This window comes from Thamnophis sirtalis, unplaced genomic scaffold, assembly GCF_051295495.1.
Source record: "Thamnophis sirtalis isolate CommonGarterSnake01/CBP01778 unplaced genomic scaffold, rThaSir2_p1.2 scaffold_5, whole genome shotgun sequence".
In the NCBI taxonomy this organism is placed as follows: Eukaryota; Metazoa; Chordata; class Lepidosauria; order Squamata; family Natricidae; genus Thamnophis; species Thamnophis sirtalis.
This window is the reverse complement of record NW_028261385.1, coordinates 24,264,328-24,290,381: the sequence shown is the minus strand read 5'-3', so window position 1 is coordinate 24,290,381 and position 26,054 is coordinate 24,264,328. Positions and strand designations below refer to the sequence as shown.

The window sequence follows — 26,054 nt, the reverse complement described above, 5'->3', positions numbered from 1 at the left end:
TGTTTTAAATCTTAGTATATTTTATGATGAAGGACGTTTAAACAATTATAGTCAAATAAAAATGGAGGTATGATGATAGTAATATGTATAAATATCTGAGTTAAAATACTTGAGTTAATATGAATTATGGTTGATGACTGTGGAAGAGATGCACAAAAGTTTTTTGTAACCAACTGATATACTTTCTACAGTATGTAAAGAAGGAGGATTCTTTGTGTTGTGTTTTAAAAATTTAAAAAAATATTTAAAAAATGAGTTAATGACATTTATGCAGGAACTAAACAGAGTGTACACTAGGCCTCTGTCAAGTATCACTATATTGTTTTGTCTGCCCTTCCTTTCAGATCCCATTCTGTCAAATTAAGTCCCATTAAACCAGGGGTGTCAAACTCGATTTCATTGAGGACCGCATCAGGGTTGTGTTTGACCTTAGGGGTCCAGGGTGAGCATGGCCAGCTTGTCACTTGTGTTGGGGGCGCATGTGGTGGCCCAAGCGCTCTGCCAACAAAAGCAGGCTCCCCAATCTTCATTTTCGGCTGTGATGGCTTCCTACAACCCTCTGCCAGTGAAAATGGAGCTCGGGAGGGCCACAGAGGCACCGCGGGCTGGTCCTTTGCTGTTTCCGGGGCAGGCCCATGGGCTAGATCTAAGCACCCTGTGGGCTGGATCTGGCCCACGGATCTTGAGTCTGACACCCCTGAATTAGACCATTATCTGTTGTGACTCAGCAGATGTCTGCTGTGAGCTTTTTCAGGATACAAAATTCAGGGCTGTGATTCAGCAGTTCTGCTGAGAGTTTTTTCGGGATACAAAATTCAGTATGCAGCTGGGGCTTGTGGGAGGAGGTTTGGAGATAAAAGGAGAGATGCTGCCCCGCCCCCGTCGCTGGAGTCCACGTTCCTTCGTGTGTTCTGTGTTTGGTAAAATATTGTTTGATTACTAATCGTGATTTATGCCTGTTACACTTGGCTTTGGTGTTTCTTGTAAACTGATCCGTGAAGACTTCGGAAGAAGTGCATACTGCTTGTAAGAGTTTTGTTTTGAATTCTTATCGAAGAGTGATGTTTATGTTATTTCTGGGCTCGAAGCCAGTTTGAACTGAAAACTGATAAAGAAAAGTCCTTTTAAGTTTGTCTGCGTTTGTTAACGAGCCGTCAAGGGGGGGGTCAGAACAATTATCTATTTGAACTTGGGACACTACTGGTCAAGGTATCATTGCCAGCTAGAGTAGCCTACTGTTCTTATGCAAATCCAATGAGTTTCTAATGTTGCATTAATACCATGGCAGAATGATGGCAGAAGAGGCTAACCAAGAACAAGAAGAAATGGGATATACCCTTACCAATCTGGAAAAAAAGCTCATCTTTGTTTATTTCTCCCGGTGCTCAGCACACTTTAATAGAAGTACTGTATTTTTCAGACTATAAGATGCACTACCCACCAAAGTGGGTGGAAATGTCTGTGCGTCTTATAGAGCGAATATTGCAGGGGGAAGGGTCTTGGTGCAGTGCTGACCAGCTGTTCTAGGCAGCAGAGATCGCCACTGCTGCCTGTTCGTCACTTCCCGTTTGCTGGTGATCGGGGCAAAATGGGCTGTGAAAGCAGCAAGCGGGCTGTGGCGTGAATGGGCTATGGGAGCAGAAAACAGGCTGCGACAGTGGCAATCCCCGCCACCTAGAACAGCTGATTGGCAGTATTCTGGGAGGCAAATCCAATCACCAATCAGCTGCTTGGCAGTGAAGCATTCCCCGGTGGTGGCATATCTTATCTCCTAGAACAGTGTTGGAATAAGGGGGAAAGCAAATAAACAAGGAAGCGTTACTTGCACATCATGACAATATTAAGGATATTGACCACCTTAGCAGATATTATTGATTAAATGTCTGTTTAAAAATAGGAAGGGAAAACCAATAGCTATCCCAGATGACCACAAGTGTGGCCGAGTACAAAGCTTCCAGTTTTCCATTTTTGTCTTTTTGTGAGTTTTCAATTGTTAATATCTCAAAATTTCTTCTAGAAATATGTGTTATATTAGAAAGGAAAAGTCAGGGTTGAACTAGCATATATGAATATGTTTTTCATCCTGGGAAAATGCTTTGGCAACCTTTCTGCTTACTTATTGTTAAATGCGGTAGCATTTTGAATAAGACGATATTCGTGTTTTTCACAATAGGAAACGGTACTATATGCAAAATGTGCGATAATGACATGGCCAAGCTGGTCAGGTATTGTTCAAGTTGGGTGTAAACCTGAAGTTTGATTTTGATTTTATTGGGTTTGTATGCTGCCCTATTCCCAAGAGACTCAGGGCGGCTCACAATAAAAATGGGGAAGGGATACAAAAAAATAAAATAAAACAACAATTTAAAATTCTACAACAGCCATAACCTCGAATGGGGCTGCCGGAACAGCCAGGTCTTAACTGCTTTGCGGAAGGCCAGGAGGGTAGTAAGGGTCCGGATCTCCACGGGGAGATCGTTCCAGAGGGCACTTAAATCATGTTCCAAAGCAACCTGCATGACAATTTCAACTGGCAGGAGCTAAGAAGAGGGCCTTCCTTTAGAATATCTTACTCTAAGAAGTGAGATGGGTCACCACCCTTCTGCCTTCTGGAGTAGAGTTAAGACCTGGCTCTGCCAATTGACATGTCAGGGTCAGGGTGTAATGCAACCTTGGGGATGGCTGATGGCACTTCCTCCACCTTGTTTAACCTTTTAGCCGGGTCAATTTCTTAATTTTGATTTTTTTAAACTTTTAATTTGTAACTTTTAATCTTGATTTTTTAACTTGTTTTTAACTGTGCTTTTAGTCATATTTAACATTATTTTGTAACATTGTTTGTAAAGCACCAAGTGTCACTAAGGGGAAATGGGCAGTGTAGAAATCAATAAACAAACTGGCAGGTATGAGTTTGTGTGCACAAGCCATTATCTCTGTTTCACTTCATCATACAGTACTCTGGGTTGTCATGAAAAAATTGTCACAATTTGTTGGCTATATAAAGGGGAAGCATTGCCTGAGTGCTAGAAAAGCTAAAGACAACTGCCTCAGTCATGAGTTGGCTTCAAGACTGGATGAAGGCAATAAAAATGTGGTAATTTTGCAGGGAACCCCAACTAAACATCTGAGTATAAAAACCTTTTGAACATATGGGTATAATAATATACATGGATCAGCCCATCCATGGAGAAACCAAACCTCAACTTTTTAACCAAAATTCCATGAAAAATGAGCCATTGCAGATAAAGTAACCTTTGAATATTTTGTTTGTTTTTCAATCTATTATGAAGGACATTGCTTTCATATTTTGTATGAATAAATTTTGTTTTCCATAACAGATTTCATTCTCACAATTGGCTTATCTGTAGATGGATAAGGAATTTGGTGGAACTGAATGATTTGGTGGCTACTAGTTGGTTCTAAAAGAGCATTACAGAAATTCATTGAAAATTACTAATTAGACGCAATACCTCAGTAGAGAAGCAAAGTGTCACTGGGATTCCTGAAGGTAGGGATTATAAGCACCCCTATCTTAAATTTTATTTAAGAATTTTCTGGAGGCATCTGTCTGCTCAAAGTTGGAGGTGGAGAATGTACATTTGTTTTTCTTCATTAGGACTCTTAGGTTCTTACGAAGTTATTTTACATGTTGCCCACCATAACATGACTAAAAACACATTTTCATGTGTCTGAACAGGCAAGATTGGTCTGGAAGAAACCTATATTCTTCTGTTATCCAACCATGACATTAAGCTTGATTGTAATTTAGTGCGTCAGACAGAAATTTATCTTCTGATCCTCCAGGCAATGCAGTAAAAAGATGTTCTCATAATTGAAAATAGGTCTTTATTTCTGCAGTTGCAACAAAAAATGGAAATCATTTCAGATAATAATTTTCAAGGGCATGATTCATTTCTCAGTACCTTGTTATGTACAGCAGTTGAATTTTTCCTGGTTTCAATTCATGAGGAAAATCATCTGTATACCAATAACAAGAAAATGTTTCCATTTCAGGTGATCGACACTGAATTATATGTGGTTCCCTTGAAGCTGCTGTAGGGAAAGGAAAGGGAAAAAAAGGTGAGGCAGGGGGACAAATAAGAGAAAGGAACATATGTTTATAGACAAATAAAATTTGGAAAGTTGAGACTGAAACATTACAGGAAGCCTCAAATTATCTATACATGTAGTCCTCAACATACAACAGTTCATTTAGTGACTGTTCACGCCAGAGGTAGTGGTCAGCCGGTTCTCTCCGGTTCGGGCGAACCGGTAGCAGCAGCTCTGGGAGGCTCCACCCACCCGCCCCAACGTAATGCATTACCTTCTGCGCATGCACAGAAGGTGGCCCGTGCACTCACATTTGTGAACTGGTAGGGAAGGAAAGTGGATCCCACTGCTGGTTCAAACGGTCACTGAAAAATGTTTTTCAGTTACGACCTTGCAGCATCCCCATTATCATGTGATCAAAATTCAGATACTTGGCAACTGGTTCATACTTAAGACCATTGCAGTGTCCCAGGGCCATGTGGCCACTTTTTGTGACCTTCTGACAAGCAAAGCCAGATTTACTTAACAACCAGATTTCTAACTTATCAACTGCAGTGATTCGAAGACTTAGCTGTACCGAAATCCAAATTTTACTACTCAAATTTGATGTGTATTCATATACTATTAGATACTGTATTTATTGCTATTGCTAGGAGGGGGGAATAGGAGGAGGGATAATTATGTACCCTGCTGTGAGTTACAAAGGTGGGATAAAAATGTAGTAAATGAATAAGTATTGATTGTACATTTTCCATATAGTTTGAAACTTTGGTTTTTCATAGCAACTTGCCTTTTGTTTTTTTTAATTCTTATAAAGTTTTTTATTTTTTTCATTTCCATAACATATAATCACATGTATATTATTACATAGCCAACATCATATTGTATTATTAAATGTTTACATTGATTCATCTTACCTTCAACTCCCCAAAACAATTATTGGCTCTTCTGCTCTCCATATACCATATTTGTACCTTATCCACCACTTTCTTCTCCCTTTCTCCTCCCCCTCCCTCCCTCCTTTCTTTCCTCTGTCATCCTTCCCTTCTCCACTTCCCCTTCCTCTCTCCTTCTCCTCTCTCCCCTTTCCACTCCTCATTTCTCTCCTCCTCTTCCCCCTTTGCCCTCTGTTCTATCCCTCTCTTCTTCCCTCTCTCTCTTCTTTTTCCTACTCTTCATCTCATTTATTTGGTGTATTTCATTTTCTGAGCAAGCTCCATTTTATGTTGATGGTATTTATAATTTCTTTTCAATATACATATTTAATTTAACAAGTATTCTCCGCCTTTAAAAAATAGAACAAAAAAGTATACATATATAGTCATTGTACTTTTAGAACTCCCCCCCCCCTCCCAGCCTAATTTTGGTTGAGATGTAGACTTGGTTACAATTCTCAGCTATTCTCATCATTATCTTTATATAATTATACATCCTTACATGGCCACAATTAGTGGTTCTGTCTTTAAATCTCAATAGTTTCCCATTTCATGTTCCCTCTCCATTTTCCATATCTTAGATTAGATTACCCTTAATTGGGTATCAGTATCATATTTATCCATATTCCATAGATTTTAACCTTTGTTTAGTTATTTTTCCATTATTATATTCAACCAATTAGCAACTCCATTTTATTGTCATATTTAGGAATAAAATCTTTATCTTAGCTTTATATTTTCCCATATAAAAGTTTCTAGTTGTCTGATTTTTTCCTAGTAAGACTTTTGTCCCACTTCTCTGTTTCTGTCTTCTCCCTTTTCTTTGTTTTGACACATCCACTCTCTTCAATTTTTCCCAGGTCACCATCAAAAGGATATTTTATATTTCTCTTTGTTGGGGCTAAACCTCCTACTTCAATTTCCCTTATGCCACTAACAGCCTCAACCTCTTTTGTCTGCTTTTTATTCCCTTTTGTTGGGACACCTCTTTTTACAGTTTTTCCTATACCACTGCCAAGGCTAATGGAGTTTTTTGTCTGCTTTTTATTTCCCTCCATTTCTACCCCTTCATTGTCTTGCCCCCCTTCTTCTTTAAATATCTGCTTCTCTGGGTTCAGAATTCTATTTAGGCTTGATTTTACTGATTTTACTGATTTATGCATATTTTTTTATAATTTCACGTAGTTCTTCAAATTCCCAGCTTTCCATGATGTCCAGTTCCAAAGTTACAGTTAGCTATACAGTTCTTATTTCAGAGTTCTGGTCCACCTTAAATTTATTTGCTTCAGCTACTGTGGGGAAGAACGATGGGAGCCATCTTGGTATTTTGTTCTTCCTTAATGTACAGTTCCAAAATTGCAGTTAGTTATACAAGTCTTATTTTGAGGGTCTGGTCAACCTTAAATTCCAACTACTGTGAGACCAGAAGTGTAGCCGGGGCCATCTTATTCTTTTGCAGGGGAAAAGAAAGACGAAAGAGGGAAAAAGAAAACCCGCACATTTCCCAGTTCTTGACTCTATAATAATTTTTCCCCTATCACCTTCTACCTCCAGTCAGCCACAGCTGCTCAAAACATATCAATTGGAACAAAGTTGCAAATAGCCAGATTCAGGTACTCTTTTGCCTCCTGCTTCGCCAAATTCTGAATTATGGTGGTTGGCTAATTAAAACTTCCCGCCCAATCAAGGTTAGGTTATTGGTTATAAGTTAGGATAGGTAGCAAGTAAAATGAGAGAAAGGCTGCAGTGTCTCTGAACTAAATCCTGTTAGCTGTTTTGGTTGATCCATATTTCTGAACTGAATTCCAGCTCAGAGACCTGGATCAACCAAAACAGCTAACAGGCACATTTATACATGCAGTTGTATACCTTCTTTCAGCTGCTCCATCACTTGTGAAGTGTTGTTTAGGCAGGTTTTGAACATGGCTTTAATGCTTTTTGGGAAATGAAGACGCTAGGCAAGGCGCAGGGTTGTACCAAGATATGTCTGAATCTCTGTCTCTCTCATACACACAACCAGGGGTGGGATTCTACCAGTTTGGACAAACTGGCAGCTCTGACAATCAACTAGGAGCGAACCAGTTTGCCCTGACGATCAGATGGGTCCACCCATCCGCCCGTGCTATTTTCCTACTTTATCTTCTCAGCTGATTCACAGCAGAGCAGATTGCCGTGCTAATCAGCTGTGTTACTTCTCCGAAGAAACCAGGAAATGAAAATTTCTTCAAACTGTGCATATGCACGCAGCGCAAATCGCACGATCACCAAACTGGTTGTTCAATTGGGAAAATCCCACCACTGCACACACTTCTTATTTCTTCTGCTTCACTTATTCAATCCACCCTCCACCATCATGATCAATTGCTCCACTCCTTGGGCTGATCTAAATCTCTGAGCTGGAGATTGATTTGGAAATCTGGCAGAAAGAAGGAATAATTTTGATTTGAAAGAGCCAGACTCTTCTATTGCTATCACCTCATCAACACCGAGGCCAGTGAAGCATGTAAGATTGCATACACATGTCATAGTCTCTTTGCTAAGACGAAAAATATTACATCAAACTGGAACTAAGGATAAATTTGAGTTATTTCAGATATGAGCTGGGGACAAGATGAAGGTGACATCATGGGGACATTGCAGGGGGGAAAGGCTGCTGGAGGCATATCTGTCCCAGAGTTAGGTTCTAATAGAGAAAGGTCCTTTAACTGGAGTATCCTTGTGACATTCAACATTCAAGAAACCTTCTATGAAAGATGAACCTATTCTAATCCATCACAATACCTAAAAATGATCTAGTGTCAATAAATTCTGGGTAACCCTCTCCTGTTGTCGTCTTCCTCCCTGTGGTATTTTTTCACAGCTTTTCCATCATTTTTCATATTAGAAAAGAAATCTGTGAAAGGAAGGAAGGGTAGAATAGTTGGAGGATAACTTTGGAGCCTTCAGTCTGAAAGCTTTATGTCTCTGTATCATAATTCATGGCTGTAAAATATGCCCATATTTTCTGAATTACTCTTTGCCTCAAATTGTACTGAAATTTTAGGCTCAATTGCGATCGTAAGTCGAGGCCTACCTGTAAGTCAAGGCCTACCTATATCAGTGAATTGCAAATTAATATGTTATTTTTCAAGGACTGGAGAAATACTTTAGCTCTTAGGGATTAAAAAACTTATTTTGCTTCATCCTAATACCTTCTCTGTTAATTCAGTGCCATAATATTACAAGTTGCCCAGAGCTAACTAGTGTGAGGAAAAAATGGTGTAAAATAAAATGAATTCTACTAGAGTTTGTCAAAGAAATGAAAACAGAAAAAAAGAATATTGCACAAAATAGATTAGAATATCGACACGGAACACATTGTACATGTTATATATTGTATAATTGTCAGTTGAAGTTCTCATTCTGGTCCTCTGTTGAATTCACTCTGGCACCACCTCCATTCTTCGCCCAGAACCTAACAGTATATGTAATACACTATTGTGAATTTGAATGCTGCTATTAATCCCAGGAGGTAACAAAATCAATATTTTCATTTTAATCGCCATCTGGAAGGTAACAATATGCATCTCTTTTTATTCTTCACCCCCACAATCCATCCATACTTGCTATATTACTTATAACTGGAATATACGATATCTGGCTCTCTTTTAAGAAGTAGATTTGGATATGGAAAAAAATAATGTGAAATTCAATAAAAGCTTAAAATGGCTTGAACAGATGTTATTCACAGCTTAATAAGAGAGAGAAATCAGCACCCAGATACCGTCATTGATTTTATATTATGAATGAAAGTCAGCCATTCATATTATCGATCTTAAAATCTCAGCTTAAAGATCAACAATGTATATTTCATGATGTAAGAAGAGTAAAGCTAACTTGTATAATATAAAAACTTTTAAAAGTTCTTTGCAGTAAAACTTTTTGACATTTTTAAAACGAAAAGCAGCACTTGAACATTTTCAATGAAAATGAATGAATGTCCAGTTATCTAACTTTACTGGAGTGCCTGAGAAACCATTCTTGGCAAACATTCCACAAGGCAGGAATAATCACAGAGGAAATATTTAGTAGTTCTCAGCTTTATGTAGTCAGCAGAAAGGAATTCACACTAAATTCCAATGCTATTGGCACTGTTGGTAGGAAGATTATAGTCCAAGAACATTTGGGAGCTTAACATTGTGAACCACTGCATGAATTTTGGGGGTGACGTATCTATGAGGATGGGCCTCAAGAGATGACTACAGCATGCAGAGAATTGATTAGGAAAACATAACCTTTTCTCGAGCCATTACAAGTGAACACCAGCAGCTTAAAGTGAATTCAGAAATAAAGGGTTGTGAGTACAAACTTGTTAAAATAGGGCAAAATGGTTAAAATGCTTAGCATTGAACAGCAACGAAGCTATCACATTTTGTGCCATTTGCAACTTCTAGACATTCTTCTATGGGGAATGCATTCCAAGAATGTAATTTGGAGGGTCATGAAAGAGAAGATGCTAAGAAAGGTAGCTGGCCATCAGGCAAAGCAGGTAAAAGATCTCATAACCAGTTCTGTTCCCATCCTAATGTTCCTCAGATGAGACTATCTGCAATTAGCTGGAAATTTAGATGGTCTAAATTTAAATTTCCAGCTAGTATGGCCAACAACCATGCTTCCTGGGAAATGTTCTGACCTAGGCTTCCCAAGAGCATGAAGCAACTTCTTGTCCCGACAAGAAAACCCTTTTATTAATTTATTGTGAATTCTGCTCATTCACATCCAGTAAAGTCTTTCAAAGGAGGATTTACAGTCACAGACCTTATCTGGCTTGGAGAGCTGACAGGCCGATATCTGCAAAACTTGGCAAGGAGTCTGAGAGAGTCACGAACCAATTAAGCGAATTAATTGTCTCCTGCAAACTCCACTCCCCTTTCATGCCTCTTTTATTTCCTCTGGGAGGGGCCATTCACCGTCCACCTGTGGCCTTACTCCCAAGCTGACCCCTGTTCTTTAGCTGTTCCCTTTGTCTGGCAACTCTGTGCATGTGTCTGACTCTGAAGGCAGCTGATAACTGGTATAAGAGCCAAGGTGGCGCAGTGGTTAAATGCAGCACTGCAGGCTACTGCTAGATCAGCAGGTCAGCGGTTCAAATCTCACCGGCTCAGGGTTGACTCAGCCTTCCATCCTTCCGAGGTGGGTAAAATGAGGACCCAGATTGTTGGGGGCAATATGCTGACTCTCTGTAAACCGCTTAGAGAGGCCTGAAGGCCTATGAAGCGGTATATAAGTCTACTGCTATTGCTATACGGCTCTAGCCCCCAGTCTGCCTCCAACACAGAGCCCTCCTCAGAGCCTTCCCCAGACTTCAGGTCTGGCCCATGTTCCTCCCCAACCTCCTCACTGTCCGAATCTGCTGCCAGCTCTGCTGGCTGCGGGCGGGCCACAACAGGAAACTCATTATCCAACACATCTGACTCTAAATTAGAGAAGGCATACCTAGTGCAATTCTTATACTCTACTATGACTGAATTAGAAGCATAGACATTAAGCTTATATGGATTGCTTTTGTTCCCTAGCAATAAAGATCAGAGATTCCGTCGTGATTTACAAGGTGAGTTCCTTAGACTGTGCTCAAACATACAAGCAAGCTGAGGCAGTTATATGTTTCCATATGGAAAAGTGACTTTATATATTAATTGTAACTTAATGGCTATTGCATTTATTGGCATAATACTTAATCTATATATTTTCAAGTTTAATGATTGCTGTTTTAGTAGCATCCCTACAGATGTGAGGGATGAGAAAATGCTGATTAAAATATACAGTATATTTCCAAATACATATCCAAAATATAGGTAGTCCTAGACCCGTGATGGCAAACCTATGGCATGCATGCCACAGGTCGCACACAGAACCAATTTGCTGGCACGGCAGCCCTCAGCTCCAGCATGCAGGTTGGGGACGGTGTCGCACGTGCATGCGCAAGTGGGTGGGTATGTGCACTTGCGCAATAGTGCACAGTTTGGTATCCTTTAGAAAAAGATTAGCCATCACTGTCCCAGACTTACAACAGATCATTTAGTGACTGTTCAAAGTTACAACATCACTGAAAAAAGTGACATGACAATTTTTCATAGTTACGACCATTACAGCATCCCCATAATCATGTGATTAAAATTCGGATGCTTGGCAATTGGTTCATATTTATGATCTTTGTTGTTTCCCAAGATTTGGTGATCATCTTTTATGGCCTTCTGACAAGCAAGGTCAATGGGGAAACCAGATTCGCTTAACAACAGGATTAGTAATTTATCAACTGCTTTGATTTATTTAACAACTGTGGCAAGAAATGTCGTTAAATGGGGAAAAACTCACTTAAGAAATGTCTCAACAACAGAAATTTTGGGCTGCCATAGACTGATATGCTGCTCTTCAAAATTAAGGCAATAGAAAATATCCTCAAAAATTGGCAACTTACACCCTGTTACAAGGATAGAAACGGTGCTTTTAATTAATTTTGACCATGGATATTTGGTACACTCTGAATTCTGGACAAGCAGCAAAGCAGTTAATGCCAAGTTAGTAGCACTGGAAAACCGCACAATTAGCAGGCATAATTCAGAAAGCAAACATGCTATTTTCCCCTTGAGATTATCTTAGGATCATCACAATGTTTTTTTCCCACTCTCTTGCAGTCAGGGCTCAATAGACTAATCATTTAAAATCATGACACTGAAACCAATGTATAAATCAAGTCTTCCCAGGAAATGCAACTCCCCAGGCTTTTATGTAATTTAGGACTTACAGACCACAATACTGCTAGCAAGTGTTGGTTAAAGAAGGTCACAGATTCCACAAACTACAAATGGAATTTTAAATCCCACTTTGAGGGAGATGAGCAGTTTAAAAAAGCATGAAATAAATAATAAATAAAATAAAATAAAAATTTCTGAAGGAGAGGAATAAGCAACACAAAGTCTTCCCTTACAAATGGGGTGGTTGAAAAGGAAATCCCAAAATGCAGTAAATAGTAAGTCATGTTGAAAATCAAGGATTTTGAGAATATTTAAACATACCCTTCATGATAAAACGTACTAGTTTTGTCAATGATTTTGCCAAGTTTTCTGATAGGTTACAATTTACTGGTGAATTGATTATATGAATATAACATTATCACCCAATGAGAAAAATGCATCTTATATTCTTATGATGCATTTTTCTCATTGGGTGATAATGTTGCATTCATATAATCAATTGGTCAGCAAATTCTAACCAATCTTAGCCTAGAACTGTTTCTTGGAGCAGCAATACATTCAGAGGTGGTATTAAGCAGGTTCTGATCAGTTCTGGAGAACTGGTAGTGGAAATTTTGATTAGTTCAGAGAACCGGTAAATACCAACTCTGACTGGCCCCATCCCCATCTATTCTTTGCCCCCCCCCCCCGAGTCCCAGCTGCTCAGGAGGGAACAAGATTTTGTGAATTTTGACTTTTTTGATTTTGCATAAATAGAAGCTTATCTTCCTGATGATAATTTATTTTTACCAGAATATCTCTTTTTTAAATTTCAAAAATGAGTGGAACAATGTATTTCCATATGATCTACATGTCATGATAACTATAAGATTGAATTAATCTATTATTGATATCAAATTGTTACTGTATGGAGCTCTTCCTTTTATATTAGTTTTTAATGTTGATTTTAATCACTGTAGTGAATGTTAATTGCTAATATATTTTGTTATAGCAGTACTTTGTTAAACCCCACATCAGTAGAAAATGATGTGATTAATATTAAAATGAGAGAGCTTGATTAAAATGAGATAGATATTAAAATTGGATGCTTTATCTGTCTGGCTTAAATCTAATTCATTAGTAAACCCAATATGAAAACAAATGCATTGCTTTATAGTCAGTAGCAAATGGTAATCTGCACACCACATGTTTCTACCTGAGCTACTTTTTAAAAAATGAGAGCAACTAGTCTTTTGGAGAAAGCTGGTGACAGGTATGAAGGAGGAAACATGTGGCAATATTTGGCAACTTGGTGCCAAGGGCAATTTATGTTATGGTGTCAGCTGAAGAAATGATACAACCAGGAGGTGGCACTACACAAGTACAATATAGATATGACAAAGGGACAATCAACTTAACTTTCATCTTTGATTTTAGTATGTGTCTAGATAAGGGACACACACAGACACACACTATACACAGACACACACACACACAAACACACACTATACACAACTGTACATATTTCCATAACTACAGTTTTTAATGGGTATGTGGGCTGCAGATTATGAAAACTGTATCTTAAATACATCCAGAAATTACAAACAAATGCTTTAAAAAAACAGTAGTTGGCAGAAAAAAAATTAACCCTGCATTGATAGTTAGGAATATCTTCTTTTATTCTACATTATGTTTTGTTTTATTTTCTTATTGTGAGTTTGCTGTGGAAGAGAAAGGGTAGTAAATAAATACATTGCTGGGAGAAATTCAATGATGATGCCCCCAGTGCACTAGTTAGTAGAATTACTGAGTGTCCTAGAATAAAATAATCATATAAAGTACAAGATGCCCTTCCATGACTAAATAGATCTACTGAATCATGATTGTCCATTACCGGATAGATGGATGGATGGATGGGATGATAGATGGATGCATAGAAAGATTCATATCCTTCCTTTCTATATCACTTTAAATTTGAACCAATTCTCCAGGAAACATGAATCTAGACCCTATGAAACGGTACCAGAACCTCAAAAATATTGAGTGGCAGTTTTACAGCTAATTTTTACCTTTCACCCTTTCATCAAAGGGATTAAAGGGAGTGCAGTAATGAATTCTATTAGAAGTATAAATTGTCCATAAATATGGAGGATTCATATAAACAATATGGAGCATTCATTGTTACTTATATAAATAGCAGGCCTGGGCATGATTTTTATTACATGACACAATAAAAGCAAGGTTAAAATGCAATTATTCCGTAATTAACTGTTCACAGAGTTCTTCCATTGAAACATTTTCTTCTAAAATAAAATCACCAGCGGTACGTTTATTTATAGCTAAAAATTAGAAACAGTGACACTGGAGCAGACAAAAATTTCCTTTTGAATAAAATTACAAAGGCCCATTAGGAATAAAAAGCTTGTGACAAATGAATGCTATTAAGGCCAGAATAGTCAATCTTTATTGAAGCAAGATCATGCTTGGCTTTTAATTTTTCCAATGGAAGCTTCTTCTAATAAATAGTTAGGGTCATGATAATGAAGTGTGTAGAGCAAAACTCAAATTTGACATGATTTAATTACAATTTAATGAAACACCCTGCTATTATAGTATACCTCATGTATTTAACAATTCTCTACTGCATTGAATATTATAATTTTGCAGCAGCATTGATTTTTTTTTAACAAACAGCATCCTTGAATCAAATTTAGAATACTTTAACCCTATCTGGTTAGTATTTGAGACAGGGACCATATGAAAATTCCCTAGGCTATAGTCTGGGAGGCTGAAAAGTATTCTGGCAGAAGGCAATGGAAACTAATTATGTATTCTGTCAAAACCAGAGGTATTCATATAGACCAATGACTGAGATCTAAGAGAGCTTTTCTCTTTTGCAACTGTTGTGGTGATCCCTATGGGTACCATATTTATTTATTTGTATCTTTCTTTTATTGTTTTTGTAAATAACTCAAGGTGGGGGTGAATATATGCAATATTCTTCCCTTATCTTATTTTGTGAGATGCATTGGGCTGAGAGAGAATGACTAGCTCAAAATCACTCTGCCAGCTTTCATGTGTAAAGTGGGACTAGAGCTCATAAAGATAACACTTTAGCCTCCAAACCTAATAGGCTCTCTATTCAAGAGTTTAGAAGGAAATGGCAGAAGTGATGGTTCAGAACCACTGAGCCATATATTCCATAGATCCTAGAGCACCCAGGAATTACCAGAGGACTAGAAAACAGCTGATTTGGTTCTCATCTTCAAAAGGGGGAAAACAGATCTAAGAAACTACAGACCAATCAGTTTGACATAAATACCTGGGATGAACTTGGAAAAGATAATCCAAGAATGGAATTTGAACACCTAGAAACAAGCAAAGCTAGTATTATTAGAAGCCAGCATGGGTTTGTCAAAAACAAATCATGCCAGATAAAGCTTACAGAATTCTTTGACAAAGTGACTAAATTAAGTGGATCATTGAAATGATTCACTGTGGGCATGGCTGTCTTAGACTTCAATAAGACATTTGACAAAGTAGACCACTGACTGCTTCTTGGTAAAATAGTAAAATGTGGGATAGACAGCATCACCACCAGAAGGATTTGTAACTGGCTGACCAACCACATTCAACATGTAGTCCTTAATGCAACTATATCAACATGAATGAAAGCATGCCTTGGGGTGCACCAAGGCTCTTTGGCCAACTCTCTTCAACTTCTTCACAAATGTTTTTAATGAGCAGATAGAAAGGGAACTCATCAAATTTGCAGACACCAAGCTGAGAGGAATAGTCAATCTTCCCTTAGAAGATATGCACAAGATCCAGAAGGATATTGACAGACTTAAACACTGAGCTGTATCCGACAAAATGCAATTCAGTGGTGACAAAGGTAACTCTTACACTTAGGCAAGAAAAAACAGCAAAAATAGGTGGTACCTGTACAACAGTCCTAACTACTATTAGTTAAATATTCATTACACCTTTCTTCATTCCCTCTGATGAATAACTTACTATATTACTGCTATAAATCTCATATCTCATTTTCTCTGACAAAATGGGACAATGAAACATTCAATCTTAAATTACCTTAGGGATGAATATGTATGCAGTTGTACCACGCTGGAAGCAATTTCCGGGAATTAGCAGCTTGGCTGAGACCAGGATTTGGGGCTGAAGATTAACTGTCCTGCATGCTAATGACGTTAAGCTGTCTATTAAGATTCTGTGTTATTATCTGATATCCTCCCCCATTGGAGAAAGAGAATTACAGGACTTGTGTTATGATTCATTAGGTGAAATATATGTAATACCTAATATTTAGCAACACAGTTCCAATTACAATGTTGGAAAAACCTTTCTTGGAGTTAGATGGCTGCACTGGTCATGGGTTAGATTTCATGGGTATTGATTTATTAAATGCCTGAAAATGTTACATTTTGGAAAGTAGTCAAGATATGCCTCGCCTACTTACAACTTTAAGATATGATCTAGAATATTATATTTATACTACATCCATGAAGCTACATTATGTGTGCAAACATGAGGTTTGTAAAACTGTACCTAACATATCTTGAGAGAGTGCTGTGTATAAAAGGCAACATGCAAGTATTTTTTAAAAAATCAATAAATCATAAATTATCAGATGCCAGAGCAGCATAATTTGTTTTAAGATTTCTACTGGGATCACAGCTAGGTAGAGAAGTGTAAATATTAGGTCTCTTCATTGCATCTTAACATTAAAAAAAATCTTGACTATATATTAAATTACCGATTAAGAATTCTATAATATCAACTTTTGTGGAGGACATAAATTTGGATGAGGATGTGAAGATTTTTTTTACTATTTACTATGAATCTTTTCTTTGGGCTTAGCATGCAGTGGCAATATACTTAACCACATAAAATAGCCAACTACATGTTAGGCTAGGGAATAACAATATGAATATACAATTGTGTTGCATATAATCTGAAAACTGGACTACAGTGGAACCTCCGGTCACAACCATAATCCATTCCAGGACTTCGCTTGGCATCCAATTTGGTCGTGACTGGAAGCAAGACTGACTGCGCATGTGCGCACAAAAAAGAAAAGACGTGGAAGGCAGTGGTAAAATTCAATTGTTTTTACTGCCAGTTCTGTGGGTGTGGCTTGGTGGGCGTGGCAGGGGAAGGATACTATAAAATCTCCATTCCCACCCCACTCCAGTGGAAGGATACTGCAAAATCTCCATTCCCACCCCATACTGGGTCAGCCAGAGGTGACATTTGCTGTTCTCCAAACTACTCAAAATTTCTGCTACCAATTCTCCAGAACCTGTCAGAACCTGCTGAAGTTCACCCCTGAAGGAAGGGGAAATAGCTGCGGCAGGGAAAATCACCGAGGCTGTGATTGATTGCCTGCCGAGATGTGTTTGTGAACACAGTGAAACATTTAGCAGATTTTTTGGTCAACAGAAGTGTTTGTGACCCGAGGTTCCACGGTAAATGAATCATGATTACATGGTCATGGTTTGCCATGAGTAAATGTGTGCTATGAAGCATATTTTATATGAATTCACCTATGGAACTCAGCCAACAAAACAGAGTGGAACTAACCTTGCTGGACAATATAATCTGGGATGAAAAGAATATAAATAAGCAAACAATATAGAATGGGCATACATATGTAGTGTCAATGCTAACTGGCGCTAAATATATGTAGAAATTGCCATATGTGGGACAGTATGCCTTCTTTTGAATAATATGACAAATTGAAGAAAGGGATAAAACAAGAATCTTCTTATTGTGCACATTTATCAACAATTGGTCTATCTTTGATGAAACTGAAGCCATGTTAAAATATAACTTCAAGCTATTGGGTTATCTTGGTTTTCCATCACCTAAGAGCTTTCTGGCTGAGAATTCCAGACGCTGCAGGTTCTAAATTAACTCAAGTATTCAGGCGATTGGAAGATTTTGGCCCCACACCTTGGACAATGTCACAGATCCTCCTTCAAAAATAACTGTGTTGTTCAAAATAAAATCCATTTTAATAGAAAGCTTGTTGAAATATTAATTGTAAAATGGCAGATCCATTAGCTCATTGTGACTTGCCTAAACAGAAGCCAATCCAGATAGATAGATTAAAAGAGTCCTCCGGGAGTGGGCGGCATACAAGACAAATAAATAAAAGCCCTTTACTTATGTACAGAAGTAAGGAGAGGAGTAGCTTAGAAAGTTAGAAAATCATTTTATATATAACCATTTGTCTGAAGTTTGTAGGGTTTCCTAACTGAGCAGGGAGTTGGACTAAAAGATTGCCAAGGTCCCTTCCACTCTGTTATTCTATATTTTATATAGTTTAAACACACTGGATTTGGAATGAGTTCTTTCATTGGTAAAAATCATTTGACTCATTGTTGACATTGCTCATACAACATTTCATAGCATCCCATAGTATTTTTCTTTGTAAAAGATCCACGTAAGCAATATAAAACATTCAAAACCTTTTCTAATATCAACATAAGCACTCTTTAGATCAGTATCAAATGGTACTACTGCAATAAAAACCACAATACATACATATTGACCCTGTCTTTTGGGTAAGCGTGCATAGATTTGTGGGTTTCATCACAATATCAAACTCTTTAGCCCAGAGTTTTTTTTCTTCTACCCTAGTTTCAAAAAAGAAAAAAAAGAATTCTATAGCCAGAAAATTCTACCAGGAAAATTCAAAAATACACTGAACTCTGCCATCTACTGTATAACATCAGTTTTTATGATCCTTGTCAACTATTTGTTCTAATCTGTTTCTTGTGATTTTGCCATGAAAGTTTCAGCTTTGTCAACAAAAAGGATCTGCCTTCTGTCCCTTGTTTCTGTATGGCTAAAAAAAGCATTGATTTCAATCAAGTGTTTATTCATGCAACTGACTTTTTGATAATGATTATCTAGAAATATGAACTGCAAACAGAAACCAAGTAGCAGTAATAAATACAAAGAGATAATGAGAGGCGAATTCTGAAGCGCAAGCAATGGAAAACTGTAAACGAATATGGACACTGCAGTTGGAGGGATCAAAACAGAAACTCAGCAGAAAAAATATGAGCAGTTACAAATGGAAAAAGAGTCTTAACTTAGATATTATCCTAGCATGGAAGATAGAAGTTTTGATTAATTAGATGCAATGCATTGAGGGTAGTTAAATTCAGTGATTAATTCTGTTTGGAATCAACTCCAGAAAAAAATTGAATTGATCATCAGAGTGTTGGCATCATATACTGTACATATACTTTTAGGATTATAGCTTAAGAAACACCTAAAAGAAATTCTGATTTGTACCTCATGTTGCTGTGTTATGAACCTATCCCTTTTTTTAAAAGCATTTTTTTATTTTTTGGCAGCAACTCACAGTTTGAAACTAATGAGCAACTTTCCTATTTGTTAATCGCCCAATTCAGACTGAGCGAAGTGCTGGAGAAAAGACTGTCGATAACATCAGGATTCATACGGACACATACAGGAAGATATAGTCCTTCTATTATAGAGATCTTATAGGGCTTCAAAAATACAAATTAGTCCTTTGAATCCAACATGAAATAGGTTGAGAGTATAACAATGGCAGGACTCCAACTTTAACCTAATGGGAAAATTGATTCTCTATGTAGAGGTTCCCAGCTCAACATGTGACACCTCCAATTAAAAGAACTGCAATACAAAGTGGAAGAAAAGAAATATATTATTCATAAATACTTCGCATAACTATACGCGCAAGATAGTATGGAGAAAATCAAGATAAAACATTATTTAAACACAGAAAAGATAACACCAATTTCAAAAGAACAAAGGGAGCCGATAAACAGGCCAATAACGTTAGCCGAAGTGGAATTAGTCCTGAAAAACCAGACGGAATACTAGTGGAGCTATACAAATATAATAAAATAATATTGGAAGAACTAGGAGTGGAAATGTTTAACGAAGTTTTAGGTAAAGCCAAGATGCCTGAATCATGGACGGAAGCAATAATACCGCTAATCCCGAAGAAGAAACCAATCTACAAGAAATCTAAAACTACAGACCAATTTCATTACTAAATTCCGATTATAAAATATTTGCAGCAATTATGGCAGGAAGAATTAAACAGGTTTTAAATGAACGAATACACCCGGACCAAAATGGATTTTTACCTTACAGAAACATTAAAAATAATACGAGAGTCATCCCAGACATAGTAGAATATTACGAGGCGCATCCAGAAAAACAAATGGTACTGGTTTTCCTTGATGCACAAAAAGCATTTGGCAATGTAATTTAGAAATTTATAATAACACTATTAGGATGAAATTCGGAGGAAAATTTACAAAAATGATAGGAAAAACTTTATAACAGTCAGAGAGCCAAAGTTCTGATGAACGAGAACTAACAAAGAAGATCCAAATAAAAAAGAGAGTCAGACAGGGATGCCCCCTCTCTCCTTTGCTATCTATATTAACCCTGGAAATTTTATTAAATGAAATTAGGAAGGACCAGGGAATAAAAGGTTTGAGACTCAAAAACGAAGAACATAAGGCCAAGCCTATGCTGAATATCCATTAGGATCCAGTCTGAAATTAATTAAAAAATTAGAAGAATATGGCGAAATGGCAGGATTAAAAATCAATAAAGGCAAAACAAAAATGATAACCAAGAATATGACAAAAAAGCAAGGAGAGGAACTAGAATTAGCAATTAGAATGCAAATAACTAAGAAAGTGAAATACTTGGGGATCTAGATGTCTGCAAAATGTTCCACAATTAAGGACAATAATTATAATAAACTAGTGACACAAATAAAGATTTAGAAAGCTGGAAAAATATTCAGCTATCACTAATAGGACATATAGCCACAGTCAAAATGAATATTTTACCAAGAATCTTATTCTTGTTGCAAGCCGCACCTATTAACCTAGGTAAAACTTTCTTTCAAGAATTAAACAAAATAACTGCTAAGTTCATTTGGCAAGGATGAAAAGCGAGGATTAAACTAAAATCAATGTAAGATAGCAAGGAGAGGGGAGGTTTAGCATTACCAAATTGGGAATTATACACATTAGCAGTAACAATAACATGGGTGAAAGATTGGAGAGAGCTAAAGAATAAAAGAATGTTGACCTTAGAAGGCCATGATTTGCAAGCAGGTTGGCATACATTCCTATGGGATGATAAAAATAAAACACACAAATATTTTCAGAAACATTTAATTAGAAGAGCGTTATTGCAAAACTGGCTCAAAATAAAAAAAAAACACTATGTGAAAATCCCGAATTGACTATCACCGACAGAAAGGACGACCAATCCAAATTTTATAGATATGAATAAAATGCTAAGATACAGTAACATAATTGACGGACAGGGAAATTTAAAAACACTTGAAGAATTGGCAGAACAAAACATAAAAGTTGACTGGCTAACCTACTTGCAAATCAAAACTAAACACAATAATGATACTAAAATATATGACATTGAAACAGAACCACACGAATTGGATAAAATAATTCATAGCTCGGATAGAAAGATGATAGGGAGAATATATAAATTTCTCCTGAAGCATAAAATGGAAGAGGAAATCGTGAAAGAATAAATGATAAAATGGGCATAGAACTTTGGCTATAATATTGAATTAGATAAATGGGGAAAAATTTGGGGAACAAACTTAAAAATGACACTATCAGTTGCATACAAGGAAAATCAGTACAAAATGTTTTACAGATGGCACCTGGCACCAACAAGGTTAGCTAAAATCTCAACAAATACCTCCCCAAAATTCTGGAAATGTGAATCAATACATGGAACATACTACCACTTATGGTGGACCTGTGAGGAGGCTAAAATTTTTTGGAAAAGGATCAAAAAGTGGCTAGAGGTAATAACAGGTATTAAAATAGAATGGAAACCTGAAGTTTTTTTATTAGGAATAATGACTGTGAAATATAAAAAAGAAATTCAGTATTTAATATTACATATAATTGTGGAGGCAAGGATTGCCTTTGCCCAGAAATGGAAAAACAAATTAATTCCAAGCGAAGATGAAATAATAAGAAAGGTTATGGATTGTGCTAAAATGGACAAACTAACTAAAGAAATGCAGGGAAAAGAAGAAACAGAATACTACAAGATATGGGATAAATGGTATAGGTGGATGGAGGAAAGAAACAAGGATCAATGAAGGAAGACAACAAAGCCCAAAAATAGTAGTTAAGGAGAATTAACACCTATATATGTATCCAAGTGGTTTAAACTTACTAGAGGTAATCAGCCAATATAGCAGACAGAGGAGTAAGATAAGAGGGTTAAGAAGGGTGAAATACAAATGAAATATAATAGAAGGGGAAACAATTTAAGATGAGTGATATCGATTGGCATTTGCTATTAGAAAGAACAGGAAGCTCCTGTTCATATTGTATTGTGTAAATGTGGTGTACGTCTAAGTTTTGTGTGTGTGAGTATTTTACATGTTTGTAAATAAAATTTAAAAATAAAAAATAAATAAATAAAAGAACTGCAAATAAGTGCAATGCTGCAGTCCTTAATCCAGCACTTGGGAGTAAGCAGTATAACAAAACGAATCAATGGCCTAACCAATTAAGGATTTCCTTTGACCCATGCCATTAGTGTGTAAACTAGGGCAGGGATAGGGGTTGGAGGAGACGGTGGGAAGACTCCACGCATAGATCCTTGATTGCAACAATTCTTTGAACTAAATTTCTCAGGATGTTCCCAGTTCATTAATAGAACAAAGCACTTGACATAAATTCCCTTGACCCTGGCACACTGGTTATGTGAAAGGGAAGACTGACAACTAAAGATAATTGTTAAATGCAGGAAGACTTGGGCTTAAAATCTGCTATTAGAGTTCCTTGACCTCTTACTTTATGATCCTGTTTATTTGAACAATCAGAGGGACGGCCAATAATTTCAGGTCATAGGGCTTTCAAATAACAATGCCAAAATCAAGAATGGATGCCTACAACCAAACCAATATGTGATATTCAGCCCTTTCCCCATTAAGGACACAATGTAATGTCACACAACAGTAATCGCAGGATCAAAGTCCATCAGAATGTATAACTTTAGATGCCTAGCTTAATAATCTGTCTCTTGGTTATCAGGCAGAAGAAAAATGAATGGAAAATGTCAGCCATGTCAAAAAAGATAAGAGTATTGGAATCTTCCAGATTCTGGTTTTTGTCGCAGTTCACTGGTTGATTGAAATGGATGGTCAGATTTTTAGTAATCTACCTGACAAGTTAGTGAGGGTAAAACTGAAAAGTAACCTTCATAGAAGAAAAGTGAGAAATAAACTAAGCAATAACAAAATTACATCATCCCGACTCTATTACTCTACTACTACTACTACTACTACTACTACTACTACTACTACTACTACTACTACATTTTTATCTTGCCTTTTAAATATATATATTTCAAGGCAGCAAACAAAAGCAATACACCTGCCTCCTCTTTCCCATGACAACAACCCTGTCAGGTGGGTTGGACTAAGAGAGATTGACAGTCTCAAAGTCAACCAGCCATCTTTCCTACCTAAGGTAGAATTAGAACCCAAAGCTTCCTGGCTTCTAGGCTAGTACATTTAGCCCTATACCAAACTGGCTCTCTCCAGGAAAAATGGAAATAAAATAAAGTGCTTGCACAACTACACAACCCATCTACATATCCAATACATAATCCATCTGCGGGGGTCGTGCATTATTGCAAATTGCATGCTTGTTTATCTGCATGGACATTAAAAAAAAAAAAAAATCACAATTGTTCCGGTGGCAAGAAATTGCAAAGTTGTTGAACCTTCCACCCTCTTGAAAGAGATGCGAGAACATTTAAAGCCCAGTAGCTGAAGTTGGACATGGAGTTCCTACAAAAGGAAAACAGGCTGTCCACATATTTCATAGGCAGGGAAAGGTTCAAAAGAAATAATCCACTTACTGCAATTTGGAATGCAGTATATTAATTCAGCATGAGCTTAAGCAAGGAGCTCTGTTTGAAGTGGTATAGATATTGCTATATTCTGAAACTCACAAAAAGTTCGTGATTTTGGAGTGTTCAGATTAATCAAAACATCCAATTAACCGATGATTTAAAGGGCACGAAGGAACAGTACGTACAATAGGGAATAAGGGATACTTTTGAGCTTTAAGCCTTTGTCTTAATGTGAGAACCAATCAAAAGGGAAGCAATTTCCTATTACTGTTATTCTTTCTCTTTTTTTATGATTTGTTTAGCACCAAGAAAGCAATGATCTATAACAAATGAAGTTATTTTACAAGCCTTCCCGACTTAGTGGGTCACATAACTGTCCTCTCAATAGAAAGCAAATAAAGGACAACAATGAAAACACAGGAAAAATATGGACAAAAAGAGCAACATCAAAGTAAAAGCATTTATGTTATTATTATATGAAATCAAGATGTGCTTGGGGTGACTGCAAACTTCAGAAACTATCTGAATTCAACTCTTGAGTTATTGACAACTGACTCATAACTCATGAGACAGGAGAATGTAAGATTGGATCACAATTTCTTTCTCTCTTTTTCACTAGGCTATATATATTATTTTCATTTAGTCTGGATGAGTTTAAATCATATATCAGAGCATAGACCAGTGAAGATGAAATTATAAATTTCCACTGGATGGGATTTCATCTTCTCTAAGTGGTTCAGTGGATGCTGTCATAATTAGAATAGGTTATCTCGGAATAGGATTTGATGTTCTAGTTATGTTTTGGCCTTATTCCATTTATTTTAAATATTCTTCTTTTGCAGTCAAACTGGCCCTCCATATTAGTTTTCAACAATTAATATTTGTCTTTATTTCTTGGTATCTCTCTCTCTTCTCAATTCTAAGATCTGCACTTTTATCAATCAGTATTTATTTAAGTAGCTTGTGAAAATATATGAAGTAAAACAATATATATAAAGCTAAATGTCCTGATATTTATAAGTTATACACACAACCAATACTAGTAGCATTCAATTGTAGATGTGCATGGTTTTTATAAGAACATTTATCATATGTTTATACTGCAATAGATCCTAAAAGTCTGCATATTGGCTGGCTTTAACTACATGTAAAATCTAGAGTACGAAACTCAGAAAAGACATTAGTAGCTTCCTTTTAAGTTTTTACTAATCAGAATTACAAATCTCATATCATAAACTAGGAATTCACAGAGTTGTAGGCAAATACATCTTGGCAGCATCAGACTAGAAAGAGCTGGCATTGTAGATTATGATGATGATGATGACGATGAAGAGGAGGAGGCCAAATCTTTCTCCTCTCCACATTGTTTTTCTGCCAGCTTTTGGATAATTGAAACCTGATGTCCTTCAAAGTATAATTCCAGTCATGTGGAAGAACTTCCAAATACTGAGCTCCTGGATTCTTGTAGAATTATTTTCTTTTTTTTCTTAATGGGATTTTTTTTTGTGGGGCAGAGGTGGGGGAGGTAAGAAAACGAAGGAGTGAGAGTTAAAAATGAAATCAGATAACATTCAAACTGCTGTGATTCAGAGAGATGATTTAGTGACAAAAAAAATCATTTGGAAGAGTTAAGAACCGATGCAGTTCCTTCTCCATCAACGAGTTGTACTTCACAGGGCTTCTTCTGGACAATATGTAAAATCCACTTAAATCTCAAGCAGGGGCAAATGGTTTTAATCCCTGTTTAGAACCATGCACTTTCTTTTAAAGCCTGAACATATAAGCTGTCTCCAGGTAGATTTGCCTTGACATGCCAAAGGCAATTAGAGTTGGGAATCTCATATAGACCAACTTCCACAATCATTTTTCATTTGCAGTTTCTAAGTCACAGTACAAAGTTGATGCAATGGTTAGTTTTTAAAATGCTTGAAGACCTTCATTGGTTTTGCTGCAATCACACAAACACAGCTGTGCCTCTGTGCCATTTTTAAATGCCCAAGTCATAATAAATGCATACTGATTTTGTTTTAATGTCAAATATAAATATATGGAATTGGATATCTTGGATATTTTTTTAAAAAGTGAGATTACACAACTACAGAGAAGATCTGAAGGATTTTAAAAATTCCTTGACTGTAATATTGAGAAGCAGTTCTTAAAGGCATTAAATTCCTGAATAATATGCCATAAATAACAGATATACCTTTTGGAATAAAAATGCTAAAGATTTATAAAATAAATTCTTTCCAGATGGCCTCTATTTTTCCTCTGTCCAGCTTGCTTTTAGTTTCCATGTCTTGCTTCCAGCCAATAAAAGTAAAGGCTTACTCAGGAGAGAGTTGGTGAGATTTTTACTTTGCTTGCTGCAGAGTCTGCCTCTGAACAAGAGAATTATAAA

General features: G+C 36.8%; 1 protein-coding gene across 4 annotated transcripts in view; it reads right to left on the bottom strand.

Moving 5' to 3' along the window:
- Window positions 1-26,054, bottom strand: part of GHR (growth hormone receptor) — a 149,280-nt gene that overhangs the window by 22,006 nt on the left and 101,220 nt on the right. For all 4 annotated transcript variants that reach the window (XM_087715461.1, XM_087715464.1, XM_087715462.1 and 1 more), the window contains one exon: window positions 3,924-4,053. In XM_087715461.1, the coding sequence (XP_087571587.1) occupies window positions 3,924-4,053 (130 nt within the window). The remainder of the gene's footprint in view (window positions 1-3,923; window positions 4,054-26,054) is intronic.